The following is a 14,785-nucleotide window of genomic DNA, read 5'->3' on the forward strand; positions in this document are numbered from 1 at the left end:
TATTTTTCCCCAGTTTCTGTTAACAAAGAAAATATTTTTGACAACACAAATCTAAACACATTAGTTTTAAAAACAAATTTCTATTAACTGATTTATTTTATCTTTGCCATGATAACAGAACCTCATTATTTACTGGATATTTTTTAAAATACTAGTGTTCAGCTTAAAGTGACATTTAAAGGCTTAACTCGGTTTATTAAGTTAACTAGGCAAGTTAAAGTAGGCTAATTAGGCAAGTCATTGTATAGCAATGGTTTGTTCTAAGGACAATCGAAAAAAAAATATTGCTTAAGGAGACTATTAGTTTTAAAAGTTTTTTTTTTAAATTAAAAAATACTTTCATTCTAGCCAAAATAAAACAAATAATTCTTTCTCCACACGATAAAACATTATTGGAAACACTGTTCAATGAAAAATTCACTGATCTGTTAAACATCATTTGGGAAATATAAAAAATTTAAAAAAAAAACAGTGGAGGGCTAATAATTCTGACTATAACTGCAAATGATCTCTCACTCTTTACTATCCTAAATAACCTTCGCCTTAGTCCCTCATTTTTTAGAGGTCACCACAGTGGAATAAACCGCCATTTACTCTGCATGTTTTATGCGGTGGATACCCTTCCAGCCGCAATCCAGCACTGGGATTTCTTTATCTAAACATAAAGTAAGATTTCTTTAAAGAATGAAGGTCAATTGGGATCAGAAACCATTTGTTTGCCCTAATTTTTTTTAGTTATCTTCATTTGCTTTCTTCAGAAGAAAGTAATTAATTAGTAGTTTAGTAAAGAATTTTTATCTTTGGGAAATAAAAAAGAAAAAAAATTAAAATTTGGTTTATGTGAAAAATAAAATCCCCTTATAATGTAATAATCATAATAATAATAATTCCCTACATTTATATAGCGTTTTTCTGGACACTCAAAGCTCTTTACACATTTTTGGGAATCTCCTCGTCCACCACCAGTGTGCAGCATCCTCCTGGATGATGCGACAGCAGCCCTAGTGCACCAGACTGCACACCACACACCAGCTGATGAAAAGATGAGACTTTTTCAAAGGACATCCTGGTATTTTTAATGACCACAGAGTCGGACCTTGGTTTAACGTCTCATTCGAAAGACGGCGCCCACCTAACAGTATAGAATCCCCTTTACTATACTGGGGTATTAGGACTGGAACACAGACTGGAAGTTGAGTGCCCCCTGCTGGTCTCACTAATACCACTTCCAGCAGCAACCTAGATTTCCCATGTGGTCTCCCATGCAGGTACTGACTGGGTGCATCCCTACTTAGCTTCAGTGGGCGACCATGTGAGAAAAGTCTCTGCTATAGTAGTTTAACCCAATGTGAAAGTAGTGTCAATGTAGTTGGTAATTGGTTAACATCAAGCAAAGTGGAAAAGTTGATTATGAAGACCATGAACAAAATTATGAAGAATTATATTTCTTTGGAATATCTTGAAAAAAATAAACATTTCAAATTAGACCACAGATAAGCATTGGAGGGGGACTCCAGGGCATTTGTGACACATATAACAGACAACTATACAATCTTCATTCATAGAGATTCATTCAAACACCAGTCTGGTCAAGCCAGGTAGTCTATTTGTTGACATTAAATCAATGCATTCAATGCATGCAATTAATGCAAGATATTTTTATATGTAATAAAAGAATAAGACATCAACTATCACTGGCATCACTAGTGAAATGGTTTCTGAATTTGGCATATAGACTAGACTAGAGAGTTAAAGGTATCTAAAAAGGCATCCAATCATCATAAGCCTTTGAGCAGTACTTGTTGTTATCACTCTTTCAGCAACAATGTCTATAAAACATGTGCCCCCCACAAACACCAGCCCACCACCATGGGACAAGCTGTAATTTTACAACCTCACTGAAGGATGACCAGAAAGCTCAGAGGTTTACAGGGTTGCGATGCCCCAGTGCAGTTTGTCTGCTTCTCCTTGTGCTCTAAGTAATTGGCTGTGGTTGGATGATTAATGATGGACACAGTGGATAATGCTCTCCGGAAACACACAGAGACATAACTCTTTGTGGAAAACATGTTCTGTTTGGCAGGATCACAGACTCATGGCTTTCTGCTATGGGCTGTGCTCTCTTTCCCCTTCTCTTTCTCTGAGATCATTCAAAGCACTAGGTGAAAACCGCCGATCGCTTTCTCACTACTTTAGTCGCGTTTGACTTTATGCCAAGAGACGTTTAAAATATTTCCAGCATCTCAGAGCTGCTAAGAATAACCCAAGTGTGTCAACAGTTTACAATCAGGTGCGTCACTGAGTAAAGCCGCCAAAAAGTACCCCAGCTTCAAACAGATCCTATAATGCCTGGTATTTACACAGTATAAACAAAATCGAAAGACAAGTTAGTGCTGCCAACGTTGTGGACAATGATGTTGTAAAGACTTCAGTTCTGAACTGCGAACAGAGAAATACAAGGATACAGTTACTCAGAAAATGGTGGATTCAGCTATAGACTATTTCAGTGTGGTCATGCCATTGGGACATGAACATTGGCACATTTCCTGCTTGTTATCAAACTATTTCATTACTGTAACAAGAGGCAGTTCAAAACATCTATCATAATAATTATGTATCAATATGTGGCTCTTATGTGATTATCGAAAGCTATAGAAATTAAAAATGTAAAACAGGAAATATGTTGGGACCAGGGCTTAATTTGTGCTTGAACATGCCAGATCCGGATCCCCCTCCTCACACACACCCCCACCCTGCCCAACTTTTCCCTTTCTTCCATGACTTCCCAACCCTCTTCACTTTCGTTCGCAACACTATGCCCCTGGTCTTCACTTTCGTCCATGAATCTCCACCAACCCGGTCTTCACTGTTCTCCGCGATGCCAAGGCACGTCAAAGGATTTTCCTGCAGCTTTTGAAATGACTTGGATTTTTCTTTTAACACATGTCCAATATTTTCCATTTTTATGGTTTCTTTAATCCGGATTTAAAATTGTAGAATTTTTATATACTGTAAAACTCTATAAGTACAATTAACTCAAACTGTTTAAGGAAACTAATTGCGGCAAACCTTTTAAGTTTTAAAACAACATGGTTTGAGTGCTAAAAACTATATGACTATGACTATATATAGAGTCATATGGACATATATTATTTGTGTTGTTAAACTTTTAGAGCATTAGTAACTTAAACATTTTAGGTTCAGTTATCAAATTGCTATAAGGTCAACATATTAACTCCAAACAACTACTGTATATAGCTACTGGAATGGTTTGGTATTGCTCCTAGCTTTTGAGTTAACACAAAAAATATAATCGATTCATTCATAACTCATTCGTATTAAGCTCTGCGTTATATAATCCGTTCATGAGTTACGATAACTCTTTTTCATTGAATCAAAGTAACCTTTTAAAAAATTATATGTTAAACCAACTTATTTCCTTTAGTGATTTTGACTGTTAGGTTTTACAATGTAGTAATAATAGGTACAACAGCATTGCCCTGCATTCTTTGTGTATACAAAAATATGTATTACCTCTTCAGATGTTACTTCACTCTACACAATTATCAATATTCTCTTAACAACTGAGTATGTGGCAGTCATGAATTACTCCCACCAAAGCATGTCATGCTCTGAACGGAAAAACATGAGTCATGTAACGAAGCCATTTTCATGTTTAATCAAACATGGTCACAAATGGCCTGACCTGTGGGATCCCTGTATCCGTCTGCTTTTCTGATAGTCTCTAAATGTGTCTATCATCTGTGAGCAAGCAGATTGTCATTGGCCAGTTCAAATCGCTGTGGCATGACCAATGGTGTCGTGGGATCTTATTAGAGGATGGGAGATCTTTACCGAATCTCTGTAATGTATTTAGCTGGTAGAGAATCCAGGGGGCCGTTAGTGTGTATTGGGTCAGATGGAGGGATCTAAATGTGTCTGTGACCACTGTGCTAGTGTGGGGGAAGCACAGATGGGTAGATGGCCTATCTGAGTCTCTCCTGTGACTCACACGCGCAAACACACACACACACACACTTCAGGAGCGAACTGTCACTGTACACCAACACAAAGTATATATGCTTGTAAACAACTTTTATTAGCCTCTGGGGAGACCTCTGGGGTGATTGTGATAAGGTTCAGACTTACTCTGACAGCTTAGTTTGGTTACGTCTGAGAGCAAAGTGGGTTAATATAACACTTTTTATGTACTTTGGTAGGTGTAGCCCGGCGTAGGTTTAAATATTGTGCTTCATACTGTATTTGTGCATGTGTGTTTGGGCTACGTGTCAAAGGGAGTGTGTGTTCATGTCAGCACATTATGACAGACTGTCTAAGTGTATCTATGTGTGTGATGGGCATTGGCAGAGCCCAGTGTGTGTGAGTGTATGCATGTGTGTGTGTGTGTTTGCGGCCTGCTTTCCCCCGTTCAAATGAATCATGACAGCTTCAGGAATGTGCGCCACTACTCATTTGTAGTCTGACTGCAGAATCAGCCTCTTACTTCCCAATACATTTATGGTAAGAGCAGGCCCTACTGTTTATATTTACATAACTGCAACAGAAGCCAAAACGTTCCTGTGTTGGAAGGTTCCGCAAGTGTATCTTTATGTATTTGGAGGATAATGAATTACTGCATGTCCGCTCCAGTCTTTGTCACACCTACAACAATACAGTGCTTCTTTACAAACTGATTGACATAAAAACATACACATAGAAATAATAGGAGGGTGGGAGGTCATTATTGTTGAACACAGGCACACTTGTATGTGGTTTACAAGGACTCTCCATAGCCATAATTCATTTTATACTGTTAAAAAGCTTATTATATTGCCTAACCCAATGTAACCCAACCCTCACAGTAAACCTGTGGCAAATTTTGCATGTCAAAAGACCCTGTTAAGTATGTTTTTGAAAGGGATGGTCCTCTAGGATGTCATATTTTAAATTTGAATTGATGTGTAATGTAGCTGTGTGAACATAATCGACATCTCTGAATGTAATTCACAAGGTTAGCTCAAAGCCTACAGCGAAAAAAGTTTGGGGACTACAGAAAAATACATCTGGGTTAGTGAGATCACAAACGCACATTCACTATGTGCACACACCCAGTGCAGCAAAGGGGCATGGCCAGAGGCACTGTAATGTAGCAGAGAAGGCTAAAATGCAGTTCAAAATGCGGATTCGGTTAAAACTCCAACTCTAATAGAAGAAGTTGTGAATTGTGAGCCACAACCTGTAAGTATTTTTATTTGTTAAAACTGATCTATTACATGCACAGTTTCTAGTGTTAATGGTATGTTGTAGCAAGGAAGTAAACAATGATGTAAACAACGGGAAATTATGTTTGGCACCATTAACAATTTAGCTAAAAATTCATATTTATCCCTCAAATTGCTGTAAACAGCCACAATCTTCAGCAGAGCTGCAGTGTCTCTCTATGCAGCTGCTTTCCCTGCCTTTTACATCTCAAATAATGAACTTGCAAAAGATATGTGAATGTTTTATATTACTTACACATGCTTATTCCGAATATATGTGAGAGACATTTGTCAGATTTTATTTTAGAGAGCAGGCGTTAGGTTCAGATGTGTCTTTTTCTATCTGATTCAGGCTCAAACTGATACAGCTAACAGCTAAACTGATTGACATTATTTACAAAGCACAAGCACAGTGCATGCTATTCACAGAACCACAGCACATTATGTTAGCTGACCAATCAGAGCCTCTTAAGAGTGGGCCTTTCGGAGGAACTAGGAAATAAGACAGTCATGTTAGCTGATTAACTGTATATAATCAATGTAAGGTATATGAAAAAATAATGTCATATTCTACAAATGAAGCATGAGCACACATTACTTTGCATCTTATAAACACAACCAAGCTGGACCACCCCTTTAAGATTTCTGAATTGCAATGACACAAGGCATGTTCTCATAAACCACCATTCATTCTCTTTATTCAAGAGGTAGGCACATTTAAAAATAAGTGTTTAGTTCACCCAGAAAATAAAAAATTCTGCTCTTAATTAGGTGTAGATTTAGGGTTAATATTAAGGTCTTAATTTGGCTTTGACTTCCATATCAGGTCAGTGTGTTTTCACTACAGGCAATTGTCATTATATACAAATTTTTGTCCTTGTAAACCAAATAAATAAGTGCACATATCAATGAGTACATTTACATTGACACCAATAATCCAATTTTAATATGATTAAGACATTATTCTGAGTCTACCATGTAAACAGCAATTTTTGATTAATCTGTTTAAGACATGTGGAGTATGCTTATTTTAGTCGAATTATTAAAGTGCAGTACAGACATGGAAACACTGCAATCAAACCATTAGCGTCATGTAGGACTATTCACTAAATTTTGTGACAGGATGTTCCGCACAAACACAGCTGTTTGACATTATTCTCTGCTGCTACCGAGAGGACCACCGACAACTGCATTGCAAAAAGCAGAGGTTTTTATATTCTGATACGTTGTGTGGTATCAAATTCCATTGAAACAACACACCTCAGCAGTTCATACTCACATCCAACATCTTGTTTGTCATGGGGGCATGTATGAAATGTTCCTGAATGAAAGTGAAAGTGCCAAACTGTGCTTAAAGTCAAAAAATTAAAAATAAAACAACCGAAATTACATGAAACTCTAAAGAAAACGTGAATAGTGAAGTGACAAAATAACATTAATCAAAGTATGTGCTATAATATGTAAAACGAGATCATAAAAGGAACATTCATAGTAAACACCTTAATTATATCATTGTCAGATTAAGGCAAAATAATTTGATTACTGGTGTCCCTGTAAACGTAATCATTTTAGGCACCTTGTAAAACAACGGCTGTAGTGCAATGGGGGGTTTCTAGGGTGGTGCTATGCAGATGCGAAGGTGTTCTTGGTGTTTTCAGTTCCCTGATATGGAGTTGTAGATAGTTGCTAGGGAGTTTTGGATGGTTGTCTAAGCATTTCTATGTGGTTCATAGGGTAATTCAAATATTTTAGCGCATGGCTATGATATTATAGATATAAGATGCGGCAAGATTTTCTACAGTATGAGGCTGTTAAGGAGTTCTGGGTGGCCTGTGTGTTGTTATGCAGCGGCTAAGGTGTTCTGAGTGGCTGTTAGGGCATTGCTACAGTTAGAGGTTGTGAGGGTGTTGCTCATTGTGTGTTATTATACTGCTAGGGTGTTCTGAGTGGCTGTCAGGGCATTGCTACAGTATAGGTTTGGGAGAGTTCCTCATTTTCAGGGTGTTGTTATGCAGCTGCTAGTGTGTTCTGGGGGTTGCCAGGCCATTGGTGTGTGATTGCTAGGGCAATCACTGTGTTTTCTGTGCTATACTGTAGATATTTTCTCTAGGATAGCTAGAATATTTTGGTGGCTGTCAGGACATTTCTACAGTATTAGGTTTCTTGGGGATTCTAGGTTGTCAAGACATTATTATGCATTTGCTGGGGTGTTTGTATGGTTGTCAGAGTGTTGCTGTGTGGTGGCTGAAGTTTTCAGTGTTTTGGTGCATTGCTACAATCTCAGAAATAAAGAAACAAGAGCTGTCACTAGGGGTACCTTTTCTCAATCTAAAGGGTCCATATGATTATCTAAAGCTACATTAGTTGCTGAAGTGCACATATTAGCACCTATAAGTCTAAAAGTGTATCTTTGGGGTACCACCGCAGTGACAGGTTTTTAGGGTCTCAAGATATTGTTATGCAAATGCTGGAGTGTTCTGGGTGGTTATGAAGACTGTGAGTGTTTTAGTGACCTGCTATAAAGTTGCTATGGTGTTATGGTTAGTTGCTAGGAGGTTGCTAGTGTAATCTGAATGGTTAATATGCAGTTGCAAAAGAATTTGGGGTGATTGCTTATGGTCCAAGTCAAAAAAGCATGCCATTGATGAACTCCAGATATGGCTATGGTTATTCATTATTAGGATTCTACCAGCTATGGTTCAGTTATAGGTTTAACTGGTAATAATAGACATTCTTTAATAATCTCTTGATTCTAGAAATCATTTATATCATAATGAGCTGTTGACTAGTTAAATGTAAAATGATAATACCTAGTGCAAGGACTGTAGAAAATCAGTTGAATAATTAGTCTGGTATACTGTAGAACTTGTACTATAGTACAGAGAATATACAAGGATTAAACAACAAGCGCTGACACATACTGATACATAAAGTAGATGATACCCATCCAAGACAGCCAGTCACAGTACATCACTCAGACTATGACTGCTTCATGGAGCACACACAAACACTAGGACATAATAAATGGTAAAAGGTGATGGCTTAGGGTTTCACTAATATACTATCTGAAATTAAACATGGGGACCAACAAAATGGACTAGGTGAGGAGTGGGGAATTAGTAGTGTTGTGTTTTTAAAACTGAAAGTAAATTCTTCAAATGTTAAAAAAGTGCAACCAAGAATTGAATCTTCAGTTTTAATCAGCCTGTCTGACATTTTTACTAATTAACCTAAACAGACAGGTCTGACCAAATATTCATGATGAACATTCATGCTGCTGTGAGTAGGCTTTAAAGGTGCTGTATGTACGTTTTAGACTCTTCTAAAGCATAAAAATACCAAATTATGTTCGCAGATATTTTGTCTTCCATGTCAGAATGTCTGTCTTTGTTTCGTTCTCTATAACCTGCTCACTGTCAGTTTACCCATTTATATTTCAGCACTCTGGGTTGCCTTGACGGAAAACACAAGGTGCAGGCTGCCTCACTGTATGCGGCTGAAAATACAACCTTCGGAGCACAGGAGCAGCCTCCAAGATGAGAAGCAGAATTCAAAGTTATAAAAATCCACATTAAGTGGTTTTATTTAGAAAATAATGTAAATATTACAAAATTAAACATTACGTGAGTAAATTACGTTGTAACACTGTGTCCTAAAACACACAACGCAACAGGCAATTTGTCTGTCCGCACCAAATGCAACACGACAGAAACATTTAAATACCAGAGCCGTTCAGGAGCACAGAATAGTGCACTGCACTCCAATGAAATAGTACAATTATAATTAATACAAATTAAACTACTTTAATTGTATTAAAATAACATGCTGATATTTAATCAAAAGCTGATATCATGACTGATATTTGTTGGTTTGCCCTGAGTCACAGTTCTAATTTTCATTTTAAAGTTTTTGCTCATTATTTTATTTTCACGATCTGAGGGTAACTTCAATTTACTGCTGCCAGTTTGGCAATAAATATCAAGTAAACTAGTATTCACACTATTTAACACTGAATAAAGCACATAATCAGTACCTGAGGTGATCATTGTTATAGTCTGTGCTGTTGTTCAGCAGAAAAAGAAACCATTTCTAAAATAGAGCTTTTAACATGAGTAAGATTTCTTTGATCATGTTTAGTCTCGTGTAGTTAGGACACAGTGTAAGCTCGATAATCAAGCATGCCTGCTCCGCTTGCTGTTGTCAATCCGGCAACCTGCATTCAGAGAAGGTGCCAGGTGGTAAAAACCCTCTCCAGTGTTTTGACTGCAATAGCTAGGTCAACCAATAGGTATGATATGTCATAGCATATAGCACAGGTGTCAAACACAGTTCCTGGAGGGCCACAGCTCTGCACAATTTAGCTTTAACCTTAATAAAACACACCTAATCAATCTAATTGAGTCCTTTAGGCTTGTTTTAAACTTCCGGGTAAGTGTAGTGAAGCAGGCAAGGTACTAAGCTATGCAGGGCTGTGGCCTTCCAGGAACTGAGTTTGACAGCGCTGCTATATAATATGTAAATTCTACATAATGCAACTTTAAAACTCAAAGCATTTTTTAGCTGAGCATGTTTGTGGGCCCTGTGTGCATTTTCCAAATGACAAAATTCTGGAAATCAAGAGGGTCCAGATATGTCCAGGCACTTTGTCTACTGTGTGCAAACAAAGTCTGCACAACAGTAAATAGGCAAGACATAAGAGTGCATGTGTCAAACTTCTCCATCTGTGCTCATCTGCGATTGGGTCTACGTTAAAAGATGTGAACACGACTGCAAGCAAGAAAAAGGCGAAAGAAGTCTTTTACTAAAAGCTAACACTGCATGCCATCTCCTCCATACTGCAGAAGAGTACAATGCTCAAAGCAGGGAGTCATTTCGCTTCAGGCCTTACCTGTGTTGCATTGAAGTAGGGGAAAGAATGGTGGTTGTGTTTGGGGTAGGAGAGGTGGGTAACTGTCAGGTTAACTAGCTATGCTAAGCCAGGCAGAGCGAGAAGCAGTGGTTAGTACCTGCCGGTGTATGGGACCAGGCTTTGACACAGAGCAGGCGGGGCGGGGCTGCAGCCCACATCCCCAGACCCCCTGCTGCACAGATGGGGGGAGGGAGGGCTGGTGTCCCCATGAGGTTTGTGGATGGCACTGTAAATGGGCTCGGCCCTATTGGGGGTACAGAAATCACATAGTAAATGGGGCGCTTTCAGACACACAGAGACAGCAGACACAGAGACATACTGTATGAAGACGCATACTGCACACACATGCACACAGACAGAGACAAACACAGACATGCAGAAGTGAGGATGCATTTAGCTGGATGGTAAAAGAGGGACGAGTCAGCTATGGGGCCCGGGCTGACTCACAGGCTCCAGGGAATCCATGCTCAGAGAGGTGAAACCCATCTCATGTCCAGGCAACTGTGACCGTAACTTCAAGACATTTGACCCCATGCCAGAAGCATCTCTAATGTTCAGAGTGTTTGTTTGCCGTGTTGGGATTTGTGTTTGAGACTTTATTCACCCAGTCAGATTTCGTTGAAGCAATGTTCACAAACACACCACCACAGAGAGGCATTACACACCTCGTAGACGTTCTTCAGCCCACACTCGACACCTACTTAAAGTCATTTTTATTTGTTCTATCTTTGCCCAGTTATATCATAAAATGTGCACAGTATCGCCAAAAAGAAATTAAACAACTAAAGCTGAAGAACTGTTGCACAGATTGTGGAAAAACTATGTAGACTTGTAATCAAATATATATATATGGACATGCAAGTGTTGTTTTTTTCTCATCAGTGCATGAGTGCATTTGAAAAGGGCCATCTGAGTGACAGGGTTCCCACACTTTTGGCCAATCAACTTTCTCATCACAAATAATTTTTTAGGATCGTTTTATAGATTTGTAGATCATTAAATATTTGTCAAGCCAAATTTGTCAAAGTGAAATATAAAAATAGCTATGTTCGCTGTAGATACCTACTTTGGTTTGACCTTTTCAAGCTTGGAAACATAAAAATTCCCTGATATTTCCAGGCTTTCCATGAAGATGGGAACCCTGAAGTGAAGAAGTGAGTGAGCGTGAGTGAATAGATGAGTAAAGTCATGACTCTGACCTGGTGAAGTCTTCCTCCCCCAGCATGTGTCGTGGGACCGGTGAGTACCGCGATGGGGTGACCTGGGGCGGCTGGTACACTGGTTTAGGCTCCATGCCCCCCATGTAAGCCATGCTGGAATTGTGTCCGACGTGGTTGTCCACCATGGTGGGGAAGGCTGGAGGGAGGCCAAGACCAGTAAAGGGGAAAAAAGCAGATGATTTTACCAAGTAGCTATAAAGGACCAATTTGTAAGTTGTGATTTTGATCGCAGACCCCAAAATTAACACACTAATCTCAAAATTTAAGGATTATGTTACTATAGACAACTAAAAAGCAAACATTTTAGTAAAGGGCCTAAAATAAACACATTAAAAAGAGCTTTCACCAGAGCTTTAGGCCGATTTATCCCCTCTGGAGAAAAGTCCAAGACCTGAGGCCCCATTTACACTAATATACTTTAGTTTTAAAACGGTGTTTTAGAATGAAAATGATTCACGTCCACACTGATGTTTCATTTAGCGTTTCTGAACAGCTCTCTGTCCACACTATACCGCTGAAAACTTACGTCATGTGACCACAAACACACTCTAACATGCGCTGCAGCTTATGCGCGCTTCTGAGCTCCCGGCAGTCAGCGGGTGCTTTGAACACATCTACCCAGATGAGGGCTGCGCACGTAGGACAGTTCATCAAGGATCTACCGCTGGATCTCATCTCACTATAGTTGTTAAACACGATATTTAATTTATCTTGTTGTCTATATCTAACATCATATTCCCTGACTTTGGTTTTTTGAATCTATTACTTGTTCTCAGGTGACGTGTTTTGGCTGAGCACAAAGGTTAATAATATTAATTAATGTAACCACAAACCCTGATTCTGCACATTTGACTGATTGCTTGCCTTTTAGTTATTATAATGTATAAACTTATTGTTCGTTATACTTTTATTATGGCCATTATTAATAATTATAAACTGATATTCCGCAAAAGAGAGAGTATGTTTCATTTTTTCAATGAAAGTGAAAGGAGGCAGTAATGTTATAGGCTCTGTTTTGTAATAAATATGCATACAATGAAGATGAAGGTCATATAAATATGTAGCTACACGACTCCAAGTATGAAAACAGCTAAATGAGGGCCAATAAGGGCTATTCAGCCACCAGGTGTGACAGAACGTGAATTTTGTGCGCAATCTGTGCATTTGTGCAGGTGGATTGTGCGAAAGCTCTCTCTCTCAGTGGGAGGGAGGGATTGGTGCTGTGATGGGAGCAGCAGTGCAGTGTGTGTGGGTGTCTGAAAACAGCACCCACTGCTACACTACAGTACTGTTACAAAACTCCACAGCACTACACTACTCGCTTTCATTACAGGGTTAAAGATGAAAACAGAGAATACATACAGCGGGTTATGTTTGAAATGACCCACGTTTATCAATGCAGTAAAACAACCTCATGTGCTTGGGCTATAAAAAGGAGTAGTAGAGGCATATGATAGATGGAGATGAGCAAAAGAAGGTACGTACTGCTGGAGTAGTCTGGTGGGGCGTACATGTCGTTGAGATGTACTGGGCCCGGTTTGGCCACTTTCAGATAAACCATGTCTGAAGTGTTCTTCAGGGCGGCCACAGCCTCCTCATGACGCACATCCTGAAGTATAATGTTATTCACCTGCGAAGGCAGACACACACACGCATGTTACATTGGCTGGGCTCTGAAGCGTGACTCAGAATATTCACGACAGCACATTTGAAGATGTGGGAAGGAAGCGACTGGAGCGGAGGCCGGATGGCCCCACACTCGGCGACGGCGCTCCATTCTCAGCCGTCCGGTCACAAAAGGAAGGACGAGAGGGAGGGGAAGCTGGAAAGGCACAGAGCTTTTTCCTTTGTAAGCTTTAGGGCAACTACACTACACAGAAAGCTGAGTGATTGGCAGATGGGAAAGTGTCTGATTTGTTTTGAGGGTGTGGAAACTATCATTTGCAGTTTAACTGCCTCAATACTAGCACTGTTGAAGAAACAAACAAAAGTTTACTGAACTTTGTTGTAAATTTATTGTTTAGACCACATTGGTTAGATCTGTAATTTCACGCCATAAAAAAAAACCGTTCAAAATAATGTTGGATTACTGCTGTAAATAATAAATATGGCATCTAAACACTGATTCACTATTTTGTTTCTGTTATTTTGCTTTATTTATTTGGGTTGCTTTACATCAGGGGTGGTAAAGTCAGTTCCTGGAGGGCCGCAGCTCTGCAGAGTTTTGTTCCAGGTCTGCTTCAACACACCCATCTGTAGGTATTAATCAAGCCTAAAGTGCTCAATTAGTTTGATCAAGTGTGTTTAATTAGGGTTGGAACTAAACTGCCAGGAACTGGCTTTGACACCTGTGCTTTACATGCATGCTCTTAAGAAATGTGCTTTCATTCTTATAACAAAATAAACAAGTAATATATATCAGTTTGTATGTACAGTATGGAATAAGACATTACTAATATATTTATTTAAGTTGAAGTTAAGGAACATCCTGCCTTAAACTGAACATAAAAAAGACTCATACTAGCTAAATGAATTAAAACACCAATTGATTTACTGAAAGGTGGATAGTTCTTTAAATGAGCCTGACTGTGTATGTGTTCGCTTTTTAATATTGTTTTTAACTTGTTCTGCAACATCCCCAATAAAATCAATGAATGCTGTTATCTGATAAAGCATCAAATCCGGTTTGTAGACACATTATAACTTCCTTTATAATACTTGACATGTTCTTGACATACTCTGTTCAGTAATCAAAGCCATCATTTTCAAGCAGAGAAAGGGAAGTAAAGGCACACTTTACATGTCTGCAATTATGGCAGCCACGATTGATGCACAGCCATTTAATTACCACATTTATGACCATGTCAGAGCCTGCTCAGTCCCTGGCACTTGTATGCCATGCAAGTGTTTCTCTTTATCGCAGCTGTGTCCTTGTTTGAGTTTGCGCTCAGCTTCACATCAATCACATTGTGGCCCATAAACCTTCACACATGAGATATAACATCTATAATATGGCATAATGGCCTACAACAGTGTCTGTGCTCGCTGAAGCATGAAGTAATTCACTACAAAGATATGCAGTGTTCTGGTACATGTCTATATGTGGCTCTACTGATACTGAACTGCACAATCATATGAGTGTAAGTGAAATCTTACAGCCAATAGGCGATCGCCCGTCTGCAGACGCCCATCCTTCTGTGCTGCACCACCCTCAATGATCTTAGTGATGTAGATACTGTTGTCACCCGGGATGTGCTGGTTGCCTATTCCCCCAGCAATACTGAAGCCAAGACCTTGAATAAATGAAATGGAGTAACATTTATGACCAGGAAATCAGATCTTGGCCATGAGGTTGACGTCAACATGAAATAGCACTCACAACCCATTTTATTTCC

The 14,785-nt window shown here is 39.1% G+C and overlaps 1 protein-coding gene across 27 annotated transcripts in view; it reads right to left on the reverse strand.

Moving 5' to 3' along the window:
• The window catches only part of dlg3 (discs, large homolog 3 (Drosophila)), a 152,005-nt gene that overhangs the window by 37,066 nt on the left and 100,154 nt on the right, over positions 1-14,785 (reverse strand). For 16 of the 27 annotated variants that reach the window (XM_087281748.1, XM_087281745.1, XM_087281749.1 and 13 more), the window contains 3 exons: positions 14,547-14,683; positions 12,876-13,020; positions 11,370-11,526 (listed from right to left, as the gene is read on the reverse strand). In XM_087281748.1, coding sequence (XP_087137874.1) covers positions 11,370-11,526; positions 12,876-13,020; positions 14,547-14,683 — 439 coding nt within the window. Of the gene's footprint in view, positions 1-10,267; positions 10,415-11,369; positions 11,527-12,875; positions 13,021-14,546; positions 14,684-14,785 lie in introns of all 27 variants that reach the window. The other 11 variants (XM_087281736.1, XM_087281734.1, XM_087281737.1 and 8 more) reach the window with 1 other exon arrangement.

The sequence above is a fragment of the Danio rerio genome, chromosome 14 (assembly GCF_052040795.2).
Source record: "Danio rerio strain M-AB ecotype USA chromosome 14, GRCz13ab, whole genome shotgun sequence".
NCBI classification, from domain to species: domain Eukaryota; kingdom Metazoa; phylum Chordata; class Actinopteri; order Cypriniformes; family Danionidae; genus Danio; species Danio rerio.